General features: G+C 55.4%; 4 protein-coding genes and 1 non-coding gene across 5 annotated transcripts; 2 read left to right on the top strand and 3 right to left on the bottom strand.

Moving 5' to 3' along the window:
• Positions 1-2,018: 2,018 nt before the first annotated feature.
• On the bottom strand, positions 2,019-2,091 carry Trnae-cuc. The gene has a single exon. It is a non-coding gene; the product is annotated as a tRNA-Glu (tRNA).
• A 744-nt stretch (positions 2,092-2,835) lies between these two features.
• On the bottom strand, positions 2,836-5,313 carry LOC34623172 (proline-rich protein 36). The gene is made up of 3 exons (XM_026335968.1): positions 4,711-5,313; positions 3,395-4,464; positions 2,836-3,250 (listed from the first exon to the last, which is right to left on the bottom strand). Exons 1-3 carry the CDS (start codon positions 5,311-5,313, stop codon positions 2,836-2,838), a joined length of 2,088 nt encoding a protein of 695 aa, XP_026191753.1.
• A 4,700-nt stretch (positions 5,314-10,013) lies between these two features.
• Positions 10,014-11,073, bottom strand: LOC113146987 (60S ribosomal protein L22-like). Its single transcript, XM_026335969.1, has 4 exons — positions 10,878-11,073; positions 10,585-10,712; positions 10,386-10,533; positions 10,014-10,225 (listed from the first exon to the last, which is right to left on the bottom strand). The coding sequence occupies exons 1-4, from the start codon at positions 11,071-11,073 to the stop codon at positions 10,014-10,016; spliced, it is 684 nt and encodes a 227-aa protein (XP_026191754.1).
• A 1,138-nt stretch (positions 11,074-12,211) lies between these two features.
• LOC34621099 lies at positions 12,212-15,419 on the top strand. Its single transcript, XM_026335971.1, has 6 exons — positions 12,212-12,456; positions 13,029-13,452; positions 13,687-14,007; positions 14,256-14,717; positions 14,949-15,098; positions 15,240-15,419. Exons 1-6 carry the CDS (start codon positions 12,212-12,214, stop codon positions 15,417-15,419), a joined length of 1,782 nt encoding a protein of 593 aa, XP_026191756.1.
• A 3,916-nt stretch (positions 15,420-19,335) lies between these two features.
• LOC113146985 lies at positions 19,336-20,484 on the top strand. Its single transcript, XM_026335965.1, has 3 exons — positions 19,336-19,589; positions 19,794-19,967; positions 20,448-20,484. The coding sequence occupies exons 1-3, from the start codon at positions 19,336-19,338 to the stop codon at positions 20,482-20,484; spliced, it is 465 nt and encodes a 154-aa protein (XP_026191750.1).
• The last annotated feature ends 1,762 nt before the right edge of the window (positions 20,485-22,246 follow it).

Genomic DNA, 22,246 nt, shown 5'->3' on the forward strand with positions numbered 1-22,246 from the left:
TGCAAAACTGGTACAGTGGCAGAGAATGGATTTTACATGGTGAATAAGCCATAGCACGGGTCAGACCCGGGGCCCCAGAGCGAGAACGCAGAATTGGGAATTCAGCTCGCGGTTGCGACAGGCATAAATCGCGAGTTGAAAGAGAAGATGAAAGCCGCTTTCCCGCGTAGACATTTGTGAACAAGATATTTACATAGCTCCAAGATAGACCACCTTTTCCGTGGAGAATGCAATGCCTCTAGAGCAGAGCTGCAAGCATGCACCTAAAATTACTGGAAATCCTATGGCACATTAACATTTGAGATGGAAGCAATAAGCATATATTATCTGGGATCGCTTCCTCCCTAAGCTCTCCAGCTGCCCACTAAGGAGGTCGGGTTACCCGTCAGAACGATGGCTATGTTGTTGATGCCCACAACTATGCTGGACCCTCCTTGCTCTGCTTCAGACGCTACAGAGCTCTTTTTGGGGTGGGCCCTTTTCTGAGGGAGTATAGCACTCATGATCCTGGAATGAACTACCTACGAAGACATGCTCGACGCACATTAGCCATGACTGATCCGGCTACTGGGTATCAAAGGCTTCTGCGTGGACATAATACTGCTGAACTTGGGGGGTGGAGGACACGTACACATTGCCCAATGCTTTCCTGCTTGTGTCATACTGGTATCTTGACAAAAATTGAATGACCATCGAACAGAGAGTCCGTTCTGTACAAGCGGTTTCAACCTTTACTAGTTCTGATGAGTCTCGTGTACGCTTTCCTCTTTGATGCTGTGCACGATAGCCAATGAACACATTCTCACCAGCATAGCCCTCCACACGCAAGAGCACTTGAGATAGGCATGTTCCCCGGGCATCAGAAGCGTGCCCCAAGGAGCCATGAATAAAAGCGTTTGAGGCTTCGTTGCGGATGTAGCAAAGTAAAAGCCTTTCTCTGGGCATAGATGGTGATGAACTGTATCAAGCAAACAGTGAATTTCGATCCCTAGATCTCCATATCGGCTTAGCGCTTAGAATCAAAAAAAACCTGGGGTTTGTAGCTTCTACAGCGAATCATGTTTTAGAATGTAGATCTCTCATTGTTCTAAACATAGCACGCGCAGGTCATCTGTGGTTTTACTTGGCGAACCCGAAGCACAGCTATCAAAGAGCTTACTGTGACCCGCCGTGCTGGGTCTACGCATAGAGCATACCAGGCAGGTGCAATGCTAGAGTGCTGATATCATTACGAGGAGCCAAATACCCTGCGCAAGCCGAGCGGCAGCTTCGTCTCCCACGGTCTCTAAAGGTCCGCGAGTCCCCAGAAATTCATAATATCTAAAGAGCTAGAACAGATGCAGTAGAGGTTGTTAATTGAATACGACCTTCGTCCATATTATTGACATGGTTTCCATCGCAATTACCTGGTTGGTTGTGACATTCCCAGTTGTATTAAAGAGGCAATCTATAGTAAAAGGAACTATTTGAGATTTGCATGAGCTGCTCGTTTACTGACTTTATTCTAGTTGCCTCCATCGTATTGGCCTTCTGTAGTCGAAGTGAAGAGCGACAAGAAAGTATCTGGTTCAAGACATGCTAACCACCCTCAAAGTCTGTATTTTGCCACTATAAGGTTGTCCTTTTAATTAGATGAAACCACACGGTTTGTTATCCTGCGCCTTTCCAATTTTTTCTCGTTTCATTTTGCTGTTCTGTTCTGTAATCCCACTCGCCTCTACAGGCTCGGAGCAATTAGGGACAAAGCACGAGAAAAAGAGAGCAGAAACTTTATTTCAAAGTAAACAAGGAAAATTGCCGCTGTTTCTGAGGAGTATCAGGGGCTGTGAAGTGGTTACCAGGGTGATCGTCTGGGCGGAACTCGAGACATCATCTGGTGAAGCACCTACTCCCCATAAGAGGGATCTACTTATTGCTCCAGGATAGGCTCACAGAGCGAAAAGGGTCAAAGGGCACGGTTGAAACTGCTCATGACACGTCGTTTTACTAAACTCAAACTGGAGTGATAACGAAAAACCTTCCGCCGCCGGGACTCGAACCCGGGTCGCGCGGGTGAGAGCCGCGTATCCTAACCACCTAGACTACGACGGATCGAGGGACACCCGGAAGGTGTTAGCCACGTATGTTTCCTGAATACAAGAATGCGAGGAAAACTGCGGCATGCATTGGATGTGAGTCCTCACGTGAATACTCAGGTTATTTCTGCCGACGACGGCGTGGTCAGTTACACCCAAATACGTTTGCCTTGTTACTCCCCAAACCCCCACACTGACATTCTGCGTCTACCCCTTTCCAGCACTGTTTCCCGCTTTTACCACGAGCCCATAGATTGGGGGGGCCGGTAAACCGCGGCGGCAGTAGTGGACTCAGCAGGGCCAACTGCGGAATACGCGCCTCGCACTGCACGAACACGGTGCCCTTGAACTATTACTTTTGCCGATATCCACCCTCCTGTCCGCTGCTCTTACAGGTGCCACTAAGGTTTTTGAGCTGAAATGCACACTTAGCTGAGACACTGCAAGATGAGCAGCTGCTGCTCCCCAACGAAAGTAGTTATTTAGCACGTAAAAGTGTACAGCCTCGCATTTTTTGTCATTCCATCGACGCCCTTGGAAGCAGCAACCAACGTAAAGACATCAAAAGCACGTGCTCGCATGTCCGAAAGAAAGAAAGACGCACGCTGCAACCACCACCCGGCGGCTCCTGTAAGCCGCTCTAAGGAATGATGGGTGTAGCAAGCGATGTCGCAACTTTCGGGAGGAATAACACGAGTAGGCGAAAGAAGGTTCTGCCATGGGCTCCTCGGTCTTTAAGGATAAAAGGGCCCTTCGCTTGCTAGAACGGGGGGGGGCAAGGCACTAAAGGAGGCGGGGGGGGCCTTAAAAGCTCCTCTTTGTTGCCCCCAACGACAGGGATCCCCTTTGAATGCTGTCGCTTTGCCGCTGCCTGCGCTCTTCTCTGTCGGATTTCTGCCCATCGCTGCCTGTGCCTTTCCTCGGCCTCCTGCGTGCGACGCTTTGGCTTCCGCTGCGTTTGGGGTTGTGGACGCGCCGCCTCTGATTTCTTCAAGCTGTACAGATTAGCGAGCACTGCTTCTGAAGAGAGGGGCCTTGCGGCGATCAGCGCGTCGAGCACACTCGCGTCTGGCGCTGCAGACGCCTCGGACTGCGGCGAAGCCGCGCTAGCAGAGGAAACGGAAAAACTGTTTTTTCCACAGGCACCCAGGCGCTCCTCTCTGCCTCCCGCGCTACTGCGAGGGTATGAAGCCTCTGCAGGAGCCCGCAAAAAGGGGGCTTCGAGCTGTTGCGTTTCCTGCACGTGGAGGTGCTGCTGGCAGTGCTGCTGCATGGGCTGCTGCTGCTGCTCTTGTTCTCGCTGCTCTTCTTGCTGCTGCTGCTCCGCAACAGACTCTTCGCGATGCTGTCTAGCGCCAAAATTCCCCCCCGCAGGCGCGGCAGGCGAGGAGGAGGGCCCTCTAAAGGAGGCGGGAAGATACTTTGGCTGCTCATAGTCCGATATTTCCCCTTCTTCTGCGTCTGAGTCTTTTGAAGGGTTGGGCTGCGATTCTGTTTTCCTGGAGGACGCGGTTGGGAGAGCGGCTCTTTGGGCAGACGCCGGTTCTGCGGAGCAATGAATTTCCTCTGCCCTCCCTGGTTTATCCGTTCCCGCCCTCCGCTGCAGCTTTTGCCACCTCGCGTCTGGATCCAACGCCTCCTCGACGTCGTGTCTGCACTCCGCCTCGGACGACTCCTTGTGCATGCAGCCCGCAGCAGCGCTGCTGGCTTGGCTTCCCCCGGGAGACAGCTGCGCGCCGGCGTCGAGAGCAGTTGTCAGCGACAAGGCGCTAACAAGATCGAGAGCTTCTGCCCGTTCCTTCGCGTTTAGGGCAGTGAGTGCCTCCAGCGCCTCCGCCGAGAGACTTGACTCTGTCAAGTCTCTCGAACGTAACGTGCGAGCATCAAGCACGCCTGCAGACTGTGCTGCTACTGCTGGGGTAGCAGTTGCGGGAGGCTTCGCGACTTTCGCAGCCATCCGACGAGGAGCAGGGGGGGGCGGAGGGGGCACAAGCGGCGGCTCGCGCGCTGTAGGAAGAAAGAGTTGCTCGACGGAAGACGATGGAGACGCAGGCAGTGGCGGGGGAGGCGGCCTCTCTGGCGGGAGTGTTGTTTCTGCCTTGGAAGTAGAAGTTTCTTGGGGGGGGGGGGGCAGCGAAAGGGATGTCGAAAAACACGAAGAAGTGCTGCATGCATGCGCACCAAGCGATGCTTGCGCCGGTGACGCCGCAGCAGCAACAGCAGAGGCATGCACGGCATTCGCCTCTCGAAGTTGTGCTCGCTTAAGTCGTCGCTGCTGGGGATGATGCAGAGCTGCAGGAGCTGCCAGTGTCAGATCCGGCGGTTCTGCCTGCATGCAGAAACCCCTGGTGCGTTTTTCACCTCTGGCAACGCTAGAAACAAAGATCTCCTTTGGAGAAGGCTGCCTCTGTGAGGACGGCTGCTCCCTGTAAGCTCTCTGAGATGTGCAAGCCTCCGCTTCTGGAAAGGCGCCTTCGAGAGCTGTTGCTGCTCCTGCTGCTTCTGCTTCTGCTCCTGCTCCTGCTTCTGCTCCTGCTGCTTCTGCTTCTGCTCCTGCTCCTGCTTCTGCTTCTGCTGATGCTTCTGCTCCTGCTGTCGCTTCTGCTTGTGCTCCTGCTTCTGCTCCTGCTCCTGCGCTACGTGCTGCTGGCGCGTCGCTGTCTGACAAGGCTCCCAGAGGGGGGTTCTCTGGTGTCGAGGCGAGGGTTGCTGCCGTCAGGAGACTCGGTGAGGCTTGGCACAGAGAGTGAGCAAAGGCTGTGTCTGCCAAGCACTTGCGATGACACCGTAAAGGAAGACTCTCAGAGGGAGTCTCCGCATCGCGAGCCGTGCGGGGGTTGTGAGGGCCTCCTTGGGTGCACACAAGAGAGGAGAGGAGGTCGGCGAAAGTCTGTAGATCCCTCACCGCAGCGGAGCCAACGTGCTGCTGCTGCTGCTGCAGCGTCCTCTGCAGCTCAGTTTCAACCGCAGTAAACACCTGCTGAGCGCGCTGCAGCAGCGGGTGCAACAGCCACAGGTTCCTTGCAGAGGAGCAACAAGCGGGGGGGGCCTCCCACACGTGTCCAGCATCCCTTTGGAGTTGCTTGCTTAGGCTGCTACTGCTGCTGCTGCTGCTGCTGCTGCTGCTGCTGCTGCTGCTGCTGCTGCTTGTTTGCAGCGGGGGCATCGTGGGGGGCACGTCATTCGCCGAAGGCTTCTGCACCCCCGCTTGCCGAGCTGACGCCTTGCTGCTGGCCATCAAGTGGGCATCAATTTGTGCCTGGTGTCTGTACGGTCTGCCCGTGGTGGCTTTAAAACACGTGCGGATAAGCGACGGCGTTTTCCGCCTTCTTCAGAGGGGCGGGAGCCTCCAAGCAGCCACGCTCGCCTTGCCGCTAGAAAAAGGCTTTGCTATGAATCCGCTGACACGCAAGCGACTATATAAAGAGGCCCCTTGTAGTCTCTTGCAGCTGCAGCTCCCTCAAGGACTGAGGGTGGCCTTCGCATTCCGAACGAAGGGATGTATGTGTATCTGCATATGCCCCTCGAGAGAGTGGGTGCAGATTGTTGCGCCTTCGCCGTCGCACGTGAAAAAAGCGCAAGATTCGCGCACAAAGGGAATAATTATTTCGCAAGGATCGCGCTAGGAAGAATCGGAGGCGGTCGGAAAGAGAGCGCTTCTGCGCGGCTGCCCCGGCTGCCTACAGGGGGGCCCCCGTCGGTGAGGAGGGGGCCCCTCCTCGTCCAGCCAGCCCGCAAGTTCGGGTGCCTTGATCTAGGCTTGTTTTTTTTTTCGTTCCACTCGCGTGCTGCACACTTTGGCCATTTGTGGGTGCGGGGAGCCAGCCGCGGCGCTCTGCAGTGGTCTCGATGCATCCTAAGTAGGCGTCAGCGAGGCAGGGGTTGCCTCCGATCGCGGCGCAAAAAGGCTGCAGCGCGTGAGACGCAGCACCCCTGCGTAACAGGCATCCGCAAGGCTTGGCCTTTTACGCGTGCTTTCCGAGAAAATGCTCCGCTTCGGCCTCCCAGCCGCGGGGCCCCTCAAGGGGCCCCTAAGGGGCCCCTCAAGGGGCCCCTTTAGGGGCGCCTCCCGCCGTTTCCGCGGCATCAGGGGCCTTTTGAGAGTCGCAGGGGGCCTGCGGGGGCCCTTGTCGTGTGCTGCAGCTCCAGCAGCACCAGCAGCAGCGGGGGCAGGGGGGCCCCCTCGACTAGGGGCCCCCGTCTTCTTGGGGGGAGCTGCAACGGAATCCACTGCAAGCAGCAGACTCTTTCACACGCAGCAGCGTCTAGAAAATCCTCCCGTGGCTTCCTCGCAGCCTCCTTTCCGTAGAGGCTCAAGCGTCTTCGACGCGGAGTGTCTAGAGGAGACCTTCTCAGAGGCTCCCCCCCCCCTTTCAGCAACTCCCGTCACTGGATCTCCGCCGGTGCCTCCTCTCGCTGCAACAGACGCAGCGGTACAGGCAGCAGCTGTGCAGGAAGGCGTTGGCGGCAGTCTTTGCCAATTGCCTGTGCTGGAGCAGAGGCTCCCCAGCGTCGGGAAGCCACCCCCACCCCAGCTCCACGACAAGGCTCGCCAGCCATCCAGTAGCTCCTTGACGAGGGCTTTTGATTCGTGGCAAAACGCTTCTGTGGATACTGTCGATTCGGCAGAGACGCTGCAACGACACTGGCGGCTGCTACGACGTGCAGCAAAGCAGCAAGTGCCGCTGCCACTCAAGGCAGCAACACACCTCCGCTGGCTGCTGAAGAGGACTGCTGCGTTTTTGCTGCGGCAAAGGGCCTCTCCAGTCGCAGCTGCACAGCTTGGCTCTCCCGCACAAGTAAGACTTACAGCAACAGCAGCAGCTGCTGCTGCTGCGACAGCAGTACCAACACCAACAGCAACGACACCGTCACCCCCTCCCGCGGCAGTACCGACAACCAGTGCCGATGGGCCCTTGTTGCGGCTGTGCCTCAACATCTTGTCTTTTGCTGCCGTGTGTGTTGAAAGACAGCTTGTATGCACAGCAGCGCCAAGTGCTGCAGGGGGAAACGTGCTTAGAGCTAACCTTCCCCTGATCCAGCAGCTTTCGCTGCAGCACTTGTTGCCACAACTGCGTCCCCACCAGCAGCGCAGCATCAACAGCAGCAGCAACAACAGCAGCAGAAACACCCCCAGCAGCAGCAACAACAGCAGCAGAAACAACAGTCCTGCGCTGTGTATGCCTGCCGATCTGTTGGTGGATCCAGCGATCTTGATGCTTCAGTGGCTGCAGCATCAAAATCGGCGGCTAGCAGCAGGAGATTTGCGCTTTGAGTTGTTGCAACCCGCGGAAGTGGCTGCAGCGGTGCGATGTTTGTTACTAGTGGTGTCGCATTGTGCTCCAGCGCATCATCTTCAGCTAGCTGCGGCTGCTGCCTCTGGCCCTACACTGTTGCACCTGCTGCAGCAGCACGCGCTGCAGCCTCTGGCTGCTCTGAGCACGTACAGCGTCTTGCTGCTTGCTGAGAACATGAAGGCTAGCTCGCCGAAGGCGTCGTCTAGCCCACACGCGGCATGCCAGCCGCCGCCATTAGCGCCAGCGCCGAGCACTCTGACATCTCCACACGCGCAGTCGCAAGAGGGGGAGCCGTCGCCGCATGTCTCTCGGGAGCTGTACGATCGTCTGGACCGTGCGCTTCTCGCCTTTCTCTCACAGAAGGTCTGCTCTCTTTTCTCCGAGACGGATGGTGGACGACACGACGAAGTACAGAAGCGGCAAGCTCATATGCAAGGCGAAGAAGCGCTGATGTCAGGCTCTATCTTCTCAGGGGCATCTGAGGCGTGCGCAGAGCTGCTGTTGCGGCCGTTGGCGTGTGCTGCGGTGCGGCTGGAGGCTGGCGGGGAGTTGCTGCAGCAGCTGCTGCTGCTGCAACAACACGGGGGAGCGCTGCCAGTGCCGCAGCAGACGGCGCTCCTCGCTGCTCTGGCTGCGACTGCTCGGAACGTTTTCGCATGGCGCGACGCAGCAAGCCTCGAAGCCAGCAGCAGGAGCAGCAGCAGGAGGGGTAGCGATAGCAGTAGTAGGAGTAGCAGCGGCAGCAACAGTGTTCACTCCCCGCAGCAGCAGATTGCACTGTGGTCTTTGCGGCGGGAGCTGCTGCAAGCTGCACGTGATAGCGTCTTGTGCCTCCTATTCCACTCTCCGTACCGCCGTCCTGCTGACGTGGCGCGTGCGTGCGATCACTCGCAGTTTTTTCTGCAGCCGCAACACCTGAAGCAGCGGCTCAAGGCCCTACAGGGGCTCTGCGAGGTGTACAGACACCCGGAGGTGTGCACAGCGCCGATCGCATGCGCACTGCTGTGGGAATCTCTTTTGCTGCTGCGTAGCTTCACGGCCGGTCCAGGAGCAAGCGACTCTGCAGCTGCACCTCAGCAGCCACTACTGCCTCCTCTCGTGGCTCCCATTCTGAGGCTTGCTGCAAAAGCGATCTGCTTCGCACCGCTCGCAGAAATGCAGCTTGGCAATGCTGAGAAACAGTACTCGCCAGCGGCAAGCGTGGCAGCGGCGCTCGAACGGCCCGAGGCAACTGCACGAGGGAACGGACAGCTGCTGCAGCAAGCCACGCGTTTCTTTGGAGGCTCTGCTGCCTTCGGCTTGGAGTTGTTCAGGGAGGTCTCTACACAGCAACAGGCGTGGCAGACCAGGGAAGGGGAGCTCTGGGAATATCTCCTGCAGCAGCAGCAGCAGGAACGCACAACATCTCATTGGCAGGAAACTCCTCCCGCACGGCGGTACGGGCACCAGCAGATGGCGTCTCGACGCGTAGCAAAGGGGCCTCTTCCTCCTGCTGCTGCTGTTGATGATGCTGCTGCTGCCGTAGCTGCTGCCGGTGCTGCCTGCATTACAGCGTCTCTGATGGTCTCCTTTGGAGGCTTCCAAGGCGCTGCAGGCGCTCTCGTATTTCTTCAGCTGCAACAGGCACACAGTCAACTCGCTGCACTACACGCAGAGCCAGCACAGATGGCATTTCTTCTCAGCATGCATGCGCATTGGCAACAACAGCAACAAAAGCAGCAGCAACAACAACGGCAGCAACAGCAGCAACGAGGTGCAGTGAAGCGTCTGCGGGAAGTATACATGGATCCTTGGTCTCTGATGAGCCACGTTGATGGCTGTTTTAGACTGTGGTTGCAGCAGCAGCAGCACCATCTGATGCAGCTGCAGCACCAGCAGCACCAGCAGCACCAGCATCTGATGCAGCAGCAGCAGCAACAACAGCACCAGCTGATGCAGCAGCAGCACCACCACCACCATCTGATGCACCAGCAGCAGCAACAACAACAACAGCACCATCTGATGCACCAGCAGCAGCAACAACAACAACAGCACCATCTGATGCAGCTGCAGCACCACCAGCATCTGATGCAGCTGCAGCACCAGCACCAGCATCTGATGCAGCTGCAGCACCATCTGCAGAATGTTTCGGCTTCAGCCGCAGCGCCGGAGTGCGCTCCTTCAGGCATGAGCATGCAGCGTCTTTCTTCCCAAGCTACAGGGCGCATGTACAACCCGCAACAACAACAGAAGCCGTCGACGGCAGTGCAGCAGAAGCAGCTGCAGCTTCAGCATTGGAGGCATCAGCAGCATGGTCAGCTGCAGCTGCCTGCTGCAGGTTACGGCAGCAGCGTGAGGCCAGCCAGCAGCAGCAGGAGAAAAAGCAGTCTTCTTTGCGATTCATGTCTTCTTGTTGAAAGCGCAGCCCTCCTAGCCTCTGCTGTGCCGGCTGCCCCTCCCGCCTTTGGTAAGACAAGGTTGCTCCTAGAGGAGCAGCAGCAGGAGCAGCAGGAGCAGCAACAGCAGGAGCAGCAACAGCAGCAGCAGCAACAAGAATTGACACTCCCCTTGGGCGCAACTTTGCGTCGTGTGAAGAAGACAATCGCATTCAATAGTGCAGCCATGCGTGCTGAGACGCCCCTGCCACAGCGTACGAGGCACTCTAACGAGCAGCTCCTCCAGCTGTTGCAGCAGAATATTTGGGAACTTCAGCAACAACTGCAGCATCCACTGCAGCAGCAACGGCAACAGGGCGGAGAGCTTCACAAGACATCTCTGCATGATGCGGATGCAGGAACTTATTTACAAGGCGAGCAACAGCTGCATTACGGGGTGCAGCAGGAGCAGAAGCGGCCCCTTGCATCAGCGTTAAGGCTGCAGTGGTTGGCGCACGCGTTCGCATGTGGAAAATACGGAGCTTTGCAGTGCCCAGAGGAGCTTTTCCCGCTGCTGCAGGACGTGCGTGGGATGGTGCGTGCGGCTGAAGACGGCGTCATGCTGCAGCTTGCCGCTGGAAGGGCAATGCTGCAGCAGCAGGATACTGCCGTCCGCGCACATGACGCAGAGTCAGCAGCTGCCGCAGGAGCAGAGAAAGGCTCGACGGCTGCAAGCCTCCCTGAGCGTGCTCCTGAGGACGCTGATGCAGGTGCTGGCGAAAGGCAGGGAGCTGCTGCTGCCTCTGCTGCAGTCCCTAGCGGCAGCAGCAAATCCGCCAGTTATCGCAAGCGTCACGCTGAGACGGCAGCCGATGTAGGGGTGGATTGGCGGCTTGCCGCAGAGCCTCTTTTTGCGCCTCCAGATGCGTTGCTGCACCTGCTCTCTGTCTTTTTGAGTCCTTTTTGGCTAGAGGAAGTGCTGCCCGCTGTTGCCGCCGCTGGCAATCCGCTACGTGAGAGCATCGGCAACTTGACGAGCCCGCAGAAGGGGCTTTCCGTACTTGTGCAGCCTCACCAGCACGAGCAGCAGCAGCTGCAGAAGCGTTTGGAGCAGTTGCTGCTGCAAAAACGGCTGCTGAAGCTGCAGGAACTGCTTGCTGACGATGTAGCGAGGCTCCAGGAGCTGCAGCAGCAGCAGGCCGAACAGCTGCGCGCCTTCCCTGAAGCCTTGCGGGCACTGCGGCAACAGAAGCCTCGCCAAGAAGCCCGTGCAGAGGGCTTGCTGCAGCGGCAGAAACTCCAGCAGTGCGCCATGGAGGCGGATGCCAGCGAACGCAGAAGCCTCATTCTCTCCAGTGCATGCGCAGCGCTGGCCTTCGCTCAGGAGCATTTTCGGCAAGCCTTGCTGCAGCAGCTCCTGCTGCCCCGAATGCAGCAGCAGGAGCTTTTTCTTCACCGCATGGAGGCTCTTATGCAGCGCTGTCGAAGGCTAGGCTTTCTGCGCCGTCAGCTGAAGAAGACGGGAGCCTCGAGCGACAGCAAAGCCGTAAGCGGCGTGGAGGGGCCTCCACAGCAGCCTCAGCAGCAAGACACACTGCGGCAGGAGGTGCTGCACTTGTTGGCGAGCGGCTTTCAAGAGTTTCTTGTCCTTCTTCGGTCAGTAGAATAAAGGTTCTTGAGGTCTGAGTGTTGGGGGCGGGAGGGCAGTTGTTCTCGATGACGCAGTTCATTGATGGCGTCGTGCTAAGTAACTGCTACTGCGCGTTGAGCTGCCTTCTTTCCCCTCCTCTCTGGGCGGCTGCTGTTAGACCGTGTGTGGCCCCTCTCTCGACTTCTTCGCTTTCCGCTTTTTGCGCGCGCGCTGCCGTTAGCCATCTCTCTGTCCCTTGAAATTATTGCTCTCCTCCCTGTGGGTGGACGCGACGGCTGTCGCAGTTGGGGGTACTGTAAGGCGTCCTGGCTGTTAGAGGCGATTTTCTTCCCGCGTTTGAAAAGCACAGAGATTCGCAGCTTTGGATGATGCGTAGCCGTGATGAAAAAATGTCAAGAGATTTTCGACTTCTCAGGGAGGCCGAAGGGCTACAACGTGCAGGCTTGCCACATGCGTCTTCCGAATTCGAGCGACTGCGTGCCGCTCTGCTCTCCCCGCAGCAGCAGCAAGAATTCCGCCGAGATGCGTTTGCTGCATGGGTACGCACTGCCCTGTGCAGCTGCAGCAGCAGCTTGTTGCAGGCAGCAGCAGACCTTAAGACTCCTCCCTCAGTGAACTTTATCATCAGCGTCTGGCGGGTAAGGCTGCAGCAACCAGCAGGCATCCTGCGTATGGTGCTTCTCTCAGACGTCTTTTTGCTGCTGCCGGTGCTCTCAGCCTTGCTTTGCGCCTTGTATGCTGCCTTTTCTCGCTGCTTGTTTGCTGCTTTTTCTCGCTGCTTGTTTGCTGCCGCGCTGGCGGCCTTCTCCATGCCCGCCTGACTGACACTGCTGCATGCTGACGCCTTTAGGCCTTCCTCTTGGAAGACTCCTTGTGTGCGAGCAAGCAACAGGCGCACCAGGATCAACAGGATCAGGAGCTGCAGCAGCTGCTCTTTGGCGCACTCGCCATGCGCATTCGAAATCAGACAGCAGCGGGTTTGCAGCCCCTGGATGTGTCAGAGGTGCGGCGTCTGTTAGAGGGCTCTCTGCCCTCGGAATAGCAGCCACAGCAGGAGCAGCAGCATCTTGTGTCTTTTTGTTTGTGCGTGCGACGCATACGGATGTGCGTGCTGCATGTTGGGTGCGCTGCAGCTGCTAAGCGCGGACTGCCCCCTGCCTCCCCGAGTTTCTGCTGCACTATTCTCTTCGCTGTACCGCCACAGCCTGCCCTTGCTGCTGCACCCTGAGCAGCAACAGCAGCTGCTGTTTGCTGCGTTTCGAGCCGAACAGGAGCAGCGTTGGGCAACGTCTCCAGGCGCGCGCGACACCCTCCTCACCAGTATCTCCCCCGTAGTGATACGGGGATACCTGGCGGACGCCTGGTTAACATGCCAACGGCATGCAGAGGTCGTCAATCAACAGGCTATCTTTCGTCTCCTGGCCTGCTGCTTGTAGGGCTGTTCTTGCTGTCACTGCTGCTGCTGTTGCTGGCGTTGCTCTTACTGCTGCTGTGCTGGCGCTGCTGTTACTGCTGCTGCTGTTGCTGGTGCTGCTGCCACTCGTGTTGCTATTGGTTGTGCTGTTGCTGCAGGTGCGTTACTTGCCTCCCCATGCATTGGGGGTATGTGTCTATATCTCCGTTTGCGCATGTGGCTAATATCTTCTCTTAGGGCTCGCCGCCGCGTTGAGGAGCGGCTGCTCTCGCTAGTGCTGCCTCACGTCGAGCGATTTGCTGGAGAGGACCCTGCAGCAGCAGCAGCAGCAGCACGGGGAGCAGCAGCATCGGCTTCCCGCGGAGAAGAACGTCTGCCACACGAGTGGCTGTCTCAGTGCGAGCAACTCCCCAGCCTGCTGGCCTACGCCTCTCAAGTGGCCGTGTTTGCTGCTGCGTCGGTTGCTGCAGTTCCCAGTCCGTTGCTGCCGCAGGAAGTTGCAACTCTCTGGAAGCAGCACCACCAGTTTCAACTGCTAGAGCGCCGAGCAGACACAGATGTAGCCACCGAACTACCACGAGCAGCCGTGCGCAGAAAAGGGCCTGGGCATGGGCTTTCTACAACAGAGCTCCAGCAGCGTATCGGAACGGTGCTGCAGCAAGTAAATGCTTCTTTGTTGCTGCAGCAAGACACCTGGTGCCGTTTGCGGCGTGTTATTCAACACGTGGTGCAGCAACAGCACCAGCAGCACCAGCAGCAGCGTGCGCAGCTTCGACACGTACCCCACCTAGCGACATCATTAGGGGCTAGTGCGGACTACTCAGGCCTCTCCCCTAAGTCTGCTGCTGTATCTGTCCCAGAAGGTTTAGGCGACACACACCTGCACTTGTTGCAGCCGCTGCTGCAGGTAGTGCACCAGTGCAGCCGGCTTTCTCTCGCAATCTGCGCGTGGGGTCATTTCGAAAGTTTGGCCTTGCAACAGCTGCTACAACTCGCCGCCGTCGCTGTGCATGCCCTGCTCCCCATTGCAAGTCTCTGGCTACAGATGCAGCAGCAGGCGCTGCGGCAAGCCGCAGCGAGCGGAGGCACTCATCCCCCCATGCTGGTGCAGCAGCAGCAGCAGCTTTCGCGAGCTCGTGCTGCAATCGAGGAAGCCACTGGCGACTTGGGCCTTGTAGTCTCTCTGCTAGAGGCCTTCTGCCCCCAAACCCTTCACGTAAAGGCATACATATACACTCGCTTCTAATAAGCGCCCCACACCAGGCCAGGGTGTTGGACGCTGAGTGGAGTGCACCGCACGCATGTTTCTTTCTTTGTTCTTGGATATGGACGTCGTGCCCCCGCACACTTCTTCTTCATCTCCCAAATGCATGGCTGAACGCCCTTGAGCAAACGGGGGGAAAAGGGCTTTCAGAAACACGCTTAGTGAACGTGCTGCTGCTGTGGCTGTTGCTCTTCTCGCAGGGGCTGCTGAGGGAGTCAGACATGCAGCAGCTGCTTGTGGACTGTGACGCGCTGCTGGATGCAGCAGCGGCAGCTCGTCAGCACAGTGGGGTGCTGCCTCAGGCTGCTCGTGCTGCAGCGCATCCACAGGGCGGCCTTGATGATGCATGCTCTTTCGTCGAAGAAACTAAAGCCGCAGACGTGAGAGAAGCGCCTCCAGAGGATGATGCTCTGGATACAACACGGGGAGCAGAAACGGCATCAGCAGCTCATTTTTTGTCAGCAGCAAGCGCACCAGAAGCGCAGGCGGCCGCAGAGTCAGAGACAGCAGATGCAGAAACAACCCAAGATGACGCAATGTCGTCAGAGGAAGCAACCGCAAGAGCGAGCAACAGCCGATCCGGCGATTGGAATTCCCTAGAGGCAGAAGTTGTGACAGCCCTGCGTGTGCTGCTGCCAGAGGCCGAAGGCCCCCCTGCCAAGGTGTGTTGCTGCCTTCTTGAACTATCACTCCCTTCAATTGGCGGTCTGGGGAGGGGCGTATAGCTCTGTTCTCGGGCAACACCCGACAACTGCACACTGCATCTCAAATGCTGGTGAGAACGTTGCCGGAAAAAGCCTTCTTAGAGACATACTTGACGGCGTCCACCACACAGATCGGTGTGCTTGCAGGCTGCACACATAAGGCTCCGCGGCGTCGTCGTATCTACAAAGACATCTGAAGGCGAATCGCAGCGACAGGCACAGCAGAGACCTTTGTTACTGGCATTTATTGCTCCCGCGGACACCCAGGGCCGTCGTCAAGGAATTCTACTGCCGAAGAAGTTGTTGCAGCTCTTGGTTCTGCGGCGGCTGGGCTGGGAGGTACGCTATGCTTCTGTTGCTCAGTTTAGTAGAACTCGAGACCTTAAGGCGAGAGGCTAGGTGCCTCTCTCTGCCCGCATGATTTGCAACTCATGGAGAGAAAACTGGTAGCCTGCGAGCGTTTCTCTGCTGCCTTTCCAGGTGCGTCTTGTAAACCTCTCTGACTGTCGAGGTAAGGGCCCCCTAGAATTGCAGCAGCTCCTCGCTGATATTTTGCACGCTGGAGAGAATTCCTCATGTCTGTGGGATCTTCATCATAAGGTCCAGGGCGGAGGCACCATAGAGTCTGGTGGTCTCCCACACTCTCCGTCCAAGATGTAGACGCTGGTCAAAGTTTCGTGTTTAGGGTGTCAAAGAGACACCCGCCTACTCTGATGGTGTATGTATGGAAGGGAGCACCTCTAGCAAGTCTGGCCTTCTTGGCTTTTGCGGTGTACGTATGCTCTTTGAGGAAATGATAGCACCTCTGCTCAGTTCGGCTTGTTGGACCTTAGCTTCCTTAGAATCCATCTAAGATCCTTGTAACCCACATCTTCCCTCTTTATCACTCTGTCATCGACTCCCTAACAGCAACAGTGCGGGGGACAGCGAATTCTAGAGAGTGAGAGAAGCAGGGGTTAAAGTTTCTGCGGAATGCAGATTGCATACCATAACCAGCGCAGTATGTGCCGTCTGTTGACTTCTTTTTCTTTACCTTTACTCATCAAGAGAAGGCACGTTTAGAAGGTGACTTGCTGTAGCTTTGTGAGGCGCCGCATAGGGTGCGTCTCCAATCTGAAGTGCAGGCTCAGCCACTCTGAGATTGAGACGCTGCAGTCATTCCCCTTTTGGCCCCTCTGTAGGCATCTCAGCCAGTCCACCGGTGCTCTACTGACCACCTCATAATTGTTGCTTGAGTCCACAAGTTGCGAGGGTGGATCTATACACGTGTTTATGGCTAGATTAGCATCTTACTCTGTATTACTTACGTAAAGAGCAGGTGTGTCCAGAGCAGGCTTCTGAGAAAGAATTGCCTGTTGGTGACCCTGGTTATTTACACTGGGGCTCATCTATTTGGCAACGACACTTTGCATGAAATTTGTTTGCTTTTCCCTCCTCATCATCCCAATTTTCAAGAGCCACACGGGCGACTGGCCACGCTATGCCTGGCGATCCGCGTCCCCAAACGTGGGCATTATTTTGATACAACGTACATCACCTTTAAATATTCAGCATCGTTGTGAACTTTCAGCCTTTAGAAGGTCTAGGGAACTGTCCCTGGGTGCCACTGTTAGTGTACTGTGGTGCCACTGTTAGCGTACTGTCGTGCCAGTGAGGGAGAGCAGTAGCGGCGCTAGAGGTAGCTCGCTGCGTGGTCGTCTTTGTTTGTTTCTCCCCCAATTGATCCTTTTTTTGCACGACTGTGATCCTCAATCTATTTAGCCTTTTGCTGTACTTTCTGGCCGTTTATTTCCTTAGAAGGGCCGACGCTTCGGTACCCAGGCCGTGAGCCGCTCAAGTGACCTCGAGCTAGGCACAAGCCTGAAATCTTCGTGTACTGTCCTTGAGCATAAACGCCATTTCAGCCATTTCGACCTCTTTGAAGTTTTATTTGTAAACCTCGTTTATTTGCTCTCGTACCAAAACGCTGAGAATCTAGGCCCACTCAGAACTCGAAGATACATTCCTGACACCACCTACACCTTCCGAAGATGTTTATCCTGTCTCTCCTATTGTTCATTTGTTTCATCCCTATCCTCGTCATTCTTTTTGTTGTTCAGCTAGTCTGCTTCATCTTACGATGCATCTGCTGTTGCTGCCCATGCAAGGCTGTCTGCCACTCCCCCGACACCCTGCATGCCGCCAAACTCCCTGGGAAAGTAGGCGGTGGATGGGGTTGTTGCTCAATAAAATATGGAAGTGATGTTGTATAATGGGATCTGATCTGCAGCAGGATATCTCAGGGCATAGCCCTCTGGGGCCATTGGGAGTGAGCGACGCCGTGCTGTCGCCTTTATTCCAACCCCTCACGCACGACTCGGACTCCAAGGAAAGCAACCCGAGGGTTCAGCGCCATGCGGGCCTTGCATCTATGGCCAAAGAGCTGTCAATGTCTCCTTTTCCTCAGTGCTATAACGTCCCCCACTATAGCGCTGCACGGCATTGTGCAGACGCGAAATTTGAAGTTACTCATGGGGTGTGCTCATCAACGAAGGTGTCAAGTTGCCTCACGAACAAGAGTGCTTTGAAATATATTTGACTTCAGTCTTGTGACCCAGACATGGCTTATTGGCCAGTAGCTGCAACGGGGTGTCCGGGTGTGATATTTGCCCTGTGTGTGCTAGCTTCTCATTTTCGGAGTTACAGTGTACCAAAGGCGCCAACGGGAAAAGCTTAGAATATCTGGGTCCAACCACTACCCTTAGATGGGAGAGGCATAGGGACTGTCACATTCAACCCACGATGCCATTGTAAAGACACTTCACCCCAAGCAAACTTAATGGAAGATCATTTCCGGGGGAACTCCTTTCCCTTGCCACCTCGCTTCACAGTTCGGATACCCTGAGAGAGGGTCAGCTATGATGGATACGTCCATTCGATAAGACCAGCTCACTTGCACTGCAACGCTGCGGCTGCCAGGACGCACAGTTCTGCATGCGGCATATGTATGGTATCGCTTCACCAAGCATAGATACTCCGAGCATTTGACTTGCACTTAACATCTCGCGCACACTCCCACAGCATTGCCACTTCTTTTATTGAGCCAGAAGCATTCCCCAATAAAATGATGTACAAGCAGTGAAAAACAATTAGTCAATTCTTTAACAGCTCTTGGATAAATGTAATGTAAGTGTAGTAGAAAGCGCTGAAGAGGAGCCTAGTCGGCTGCGTAGAACCCTATGGTGCTACCGACTGAAAAGCTTTACCTCTGGTCTCTCTAAGGAGACACTTAACTCCATATTCATACAAGCTTGGTAGAAACATATAGTCTAGAGTCAAGTGTGCCCCTATGGGGCTTTAGGTGCAGAGTAGCAAAAACCCCACGAACCCTATCTGACTCTCGTTTCTCGTTGTTGCGGAAGGCTGTAGAGTGAAGAGGGCAGGATGCGGTAGGATATCTTTCAATGGAGCTGCTCAGAACTTGGGCTACATGGTGGTGGTGGATACACAACTAAACACAGCAGTAGCTATAGAAACAGGTAGAAGAGCAGATTAGTGAGCAAGTAGAGGGGCATGTAGAGCTTCAAGCCCAACAAGAACATAGGATTCCACAGCGAAGCCCAAACCAGTACGAGTGTGGCGTCCCGCATAACTGCTAAGGATGAACAGGCACAAAACCTTATTCAGTGTGGTTAAGGTAAGTAAAAACTCATTCTCTCGTTGCTACCTGATCCATTGCTTCAAGGTGTGAAAGTATTCAGCGGCAAAATCATTCGTCTAACTGACAGTCCATAGGCAGTTGGCTTTCATGGCTTTGACCACTCCGTGCATTACCCTCACAACACCTTCCCTTCATGCGAAAATTCATGTCAATCGGTGCGAAACAAGCGTTCGATATTTTAGAAAGAATCTATTAGATCAGAATAGCGAAGACTCCACTCCGGTTAGGGGCTGTACTCATCGGTGGAAAGCTTTTGCATGCGATGTATCCAAGTGGAGATCGCACGTGTTGTAGATTTGTGATGACCCATTCCCTGTTCATGACAGCGTATCTTTGAATCAATTTTAGATCGGCTGCACAGCTACTCCCAGGAAGCCTCATGGGAGGAGAGTGCTGCACTGGTGTGTGCCTCTTCGACGCCGTACCTTTTCTTTCATCTCCTGAGCTTTTCGTAGCTGTCGTTGGTTGATCACCATTAAGCTGGCCCCTGCTGCTCTTCAAAACGGCTGCGCGCCATTCCATATCTCTCTCTTGCAGCCCTTGTTCCGTTAGGGCGCTGTAACTACCTCTAGGTTACAGTGTGTCCACCCACAATTCCTTTCTGTTCTGCTCGAACTCACCCGTGGGAATACTTCCGCACTCCCGTCTCAGCTGTGCCTTCTAGTTCACTTTCGTTCAGGTCTGCATTCAGAACTGTGCTTGCCCATCCTTGCTTCCAATGGGGTGGTGCCACACCTGCATGCAGAAACCGACCAGACATTAGTTGCCCTGCAGCTGCGAGTGTTGCCTCCTGTGTGTCGCGCCAGCTCTTCAGCTGCTTCTCCTTGCATAATTGCTACTGCCTCCCTCCTGTGTAGCGCTAGGACCCCACAGACAATGGAGTCGTTCCTCGAGGGCTTGCCACTGGGGGTGCGCGTCTTTACCGCCTCCTCTGCTTTGCTGCTGATGGTTGGCAGCATTGCGACTGTGGCTGCACCCGCGAATTACACCAATTGCATTGTCTCTATCTATCTCATCTGCTTGGCAACCCTTTGTTTGCTCTGTGAATTTTCCCCATACGGTCTCAACGTTCTTATGGGAGTGTGCCCCCTCTTGGGCGAGTACATCTTCAGAGGCATCCTGTATATCCTGTAAGGCAGTGTGAATTTCCGCAGTCTCCATGCTCTGACCCTCTCTAGCGGCGGAAAAAAATAGACGAACCTCTGTCTTCCCTTTGCATTAGATTTGGGTGCCTGGAGGGCTGGTGGAGGGGCACGCACGGGTTGAGTTTGGCGGGAGTCTCTATGCATACAGACAGGTGTGTTTTCAATTGCGAGAGGTGTTGTGTTCGATAGGGTTGGACTTCTGCCTCTGGGAATTGACACCTTGGGCCTTTGGGGTGGCATTCTAATGATTATCTCGGGAGGTCTCAACATTCTCATCCACGCTCTACTTCCCGTGCACCCGTACGTGTTGTATGGCCGGCGATCTTCAGACACTGTGGACGAAGAGGAAGCGCGATTTCACGAGTATGCTGCTCCCGAAGCGCACAGAGCGCCTTTAGACGAGGCTTTTAGACGCCGGTGTTCTGGGCACCCAGTGGGGTTGGACGAAATCTTTCGGGGGAACCAGAGGAGCATGTATCTTTCTTTTCGCCATCCCTTTCTTGATGGAGCTAGGGCTCACGATGAGGCTCGAAGAAGTGCCGCACTGTCTGCAGACGGGGGGCCTCTTCCGCGAAGGGATAATCACGAGGGCATGGGTGTTTTTTGCGCGCGCTCCTGCCTCTTCTGGGTATAGTTTGTAGACAGGAGGCACACATAGGAGGGGCCGAGTCAAGGTGGACTTGTTTCGGGGGTGTGGCCGTGTTGTAGCGTGCAATCGCATGGCCACGGTACACCTCTAGCGTTCGTGAACTCGAAGTGCAGGAGAGCCTCTGGGGAGCTGCATCCTACGAGTATTTGAGGCTGCTGCGTGTATGTCTGAGTATGTGTTGTCTGTTTTCTCAGCGATCCGGAAGCGGAGGAAGTCAGCGATCTGCGGTAAAGGGGTTCTAGGGCAGAACCGCCGCGCGGCAGTGCCAGGGGCATGACGGATGCGGCAGAGACATTAAGGCCCCGTTTAGAAGAATTTGAGGCCTCCTTCCAGAGAAGGCCTTCGAATTTTCCCCCCCCCTCTGGCCTCGTTTGCTGCAGCGAAGGTAGAGGCCTCAGCAGCACGTTATGGAACGCGATGCTTGCTCTCCATGCTTTGATCACCGCAGCCGGTTCGCTGAACTGAGACGTATGATGCAGCAGTAGCAGAGTGTGGGCCTTGTGCTCGCGACTCTACAGGGACAAGCGCGAAGTCAAGTCTAAGGAGGGACCTAAGAGGACAAGGCTGCAGCTATTTGCATGCGCTGCGCCATTGTACATCTTGGTGAAGATCCCAGTATATTTATTGGCAGTACGGAAAGCGTTAAACATAGCTATCCACTGGGACGCCAACTACAGAAAGTCCTCGACCGCAGCGGCAGCAAGAATGGGGGTGGGGCACTCGGTGCGGTAGTTTTTGCAGCAGAAAAAGAGCTGATTTTAGCTGGTGGAGGGGTGCGGGGCGGCATATTGACATTTACTGTTGGGGTTTCTTAAGTGAGGCATTCTGGTAGCTCCGCCTGCCAAAGAGACTGACTAGGACGGGCGTGTCATCGTCACCCTCTATGTTCCCTAGCAACTGGCGTCCTGGGACGGCAGCTTGTGTGAAAATTCAGAGTGATAGGTCCACAGAGGGAAGCAGGATAGCCTTAATGTAGTGAAGCCGCCTCTTGTGTCCTACCTTCACTCTTGTCGATTTACCAGTACAGGAAGAAACGGTGCTGGCCCTGTCGAATTGAGTGGCTACAGCTGTGCAGCGTGCAATCTTGAAAAAGGCCCCAGTAACAGAATTTCTATTCATGTACACTTCTAGGAGAGAGGCGTTAGCAAAGGGGCCGGCGACAGCTCTGGGCCCACATGGAAGCCTGTCGTTCCAGATATAGTCGTAGCGGAGATGAATGCCACCGTTAGATTCTCAGTCTTGGGAGGCAGCAGTTAATCCTTATCAGGAATGTTCAGCAAAAGCATTGCTGCTGTGATTGACATGAGCCTTTCTTCTAGGGAGATCGATATCTCCCGGTTGCCTTGATCCTTTGAAGCACGGATTCTCGTAATATTTGAGGGAAGAGGAACGAACATGCGCAGGTCTACAATGTGAGAGCTGAGACAGCGCATGCGCTTTGCAAGCCACATTAAGATATTCATACTGTGTATTGCTTCCTTTCCGTGCCTCACTGTATTTGTTTTACATGTTTGCGGCTTCGCAAGTGGCTGGAGCCATGGACATTGTGCACCGTCTGACTCGCACCCTTCGATTGAAATGTTCGGCTACCACGGTACACTGAGTGCTTCTACACAGAACTATATGCCTCTATGGTCTAACATACTTTTCGAGTAATCGTCTCCACATAGGGCAATATTTTGAGTCCGCTTTTGCCTGCCCTTAGAGCGTGTGTGGCGAACCAAGTCACCGTAGTGGCTATGTGCACCCCTTCAGCACCTCAAATGTGCTCGCAATGATCCAAACGGACTGCATCCGTGCCTTTGTAGTGCCCATATTCTCGGGAGAATGACCAAGAAGGGAGTGCTTTATGCTGGGTGCGAATTTTGTCCATTAAAGCCGACAGAAGGAGTCTATTTTCAACGATACTCCATTCAAAAAGGCACAGCGACAAAAACATCGCAGCGCCTAGAAGTGTGCATCCTTCTGCCTGCGTTGGCTGTAGTCTGCGCGT

The sequence above is a fragment of the Cyclospora cayetanensis genome, unplaced genomic scaffold, assembly GCF_002999335.1.
Source record: "Cyclospora cayetanensis isolate NF1_C8 unplaced genomic scaffold, CcayRef3 CcayRef3_contig_88, whole genome shotgun sequence".
NCBI lineage: Eukaryota > Apicomplexa > Conoidasida > Eucoccidiorida > Eimeriidae > Cyclospora > Cyclospora cayetanensis.

Excerpts from the sequence above, each read along its gene's own strand:
- LOC34623172 (XM_026335968.1), bottom strand. The coding sequence starts at position 5,313 with ATGGCCAGCAGCAAGGCGTCAGCTCGGCAAGCGGGGGTGCAGAAGCCT. Across the intron at positions 4,465-4,710 it reads ACGCGCCAGCAGCACGTAGC|GAGATCTTTGTTTCTAGCGT; the intron begins GCAGGAGCAGGA and ends CCTTCTCCAAAG. Across the intron at positions 3,251-3,394 it reads GAAGAGTCTGTTGCGGAGCA|TAGCGCGGGAGGCAGAGAGG; the intron begins GCAGCAGCAAGA and ends ATACCCTCGCAG.
- LOC113146987 (XM_026335969.1), bottom strand. The coding sequence starts at position 11,073 with ATGAGGCTTCTGCGTTCGCTGGCATCCGCCTCCATGGCGCACTGCTGG. Across the intron at positions 10,713-10,877 it reads CGCTACATCGTCAGCAAGCA|CGGGCAGCACTTCCTCTAGC; the intron begins GTTCCTGCAGCT and ends CGGCGGCAACAG. Across the intron at positions 10,226-10,385 it reads TGCGCGGACGGCAGTATCCT|CCTTAACGCTGATGCAAGGG; the intron begins GCTGCTGCAGCA and ends CAACCACTGCAG.
- LOC34621099 (XM_026335971.1), top strand. The coding sequence starts at position 12,212 with ATGCTGACGCCTTTAGGCCTTCCTCTTGGAAGACTCCTTGTGTGCGAG. Across the intron at positions 12,457-13,028 it reads GCAGCATCTTGTGTCTTTTT|GGCTCGCCGCCGCGTTGAGG; the intron begins GTTTGTGCGTGC and ends ATCTTCTCTTAG. Across the intron at positions 14,008-14,255 it reads TCTGCCCCCAAACCCTTCAC|GGGCTGCTGAGGGAGTCAGA; the intron begins GTAAAGGCATAC and ends CTCTTCTCGCAG.
- LOC113146985 (XM_026335965.1), top strand. The coding sequence starts at position 19,336 with ATGGAGTCGTTCCTCGAGGGCTTGCCACTGGGGGTGCGCGTCTTTACC. Across the intron at positions 19,590-19,793 it reads AGAGGCATCCTGTATATCCT|GGTTGGACTTCTGCCTCTGG; the intron begins GTAAGGCAGTGT and ends TGTGTTCGATAG. Across the intron at positions 19,968-20,447 it reads GAGGAAGCGCGATTTCACGA|CGATCCGGAAGCGGAGGAAG; the intron begins GTATGCTGCTCC and ends CTGTTTTCTCAG.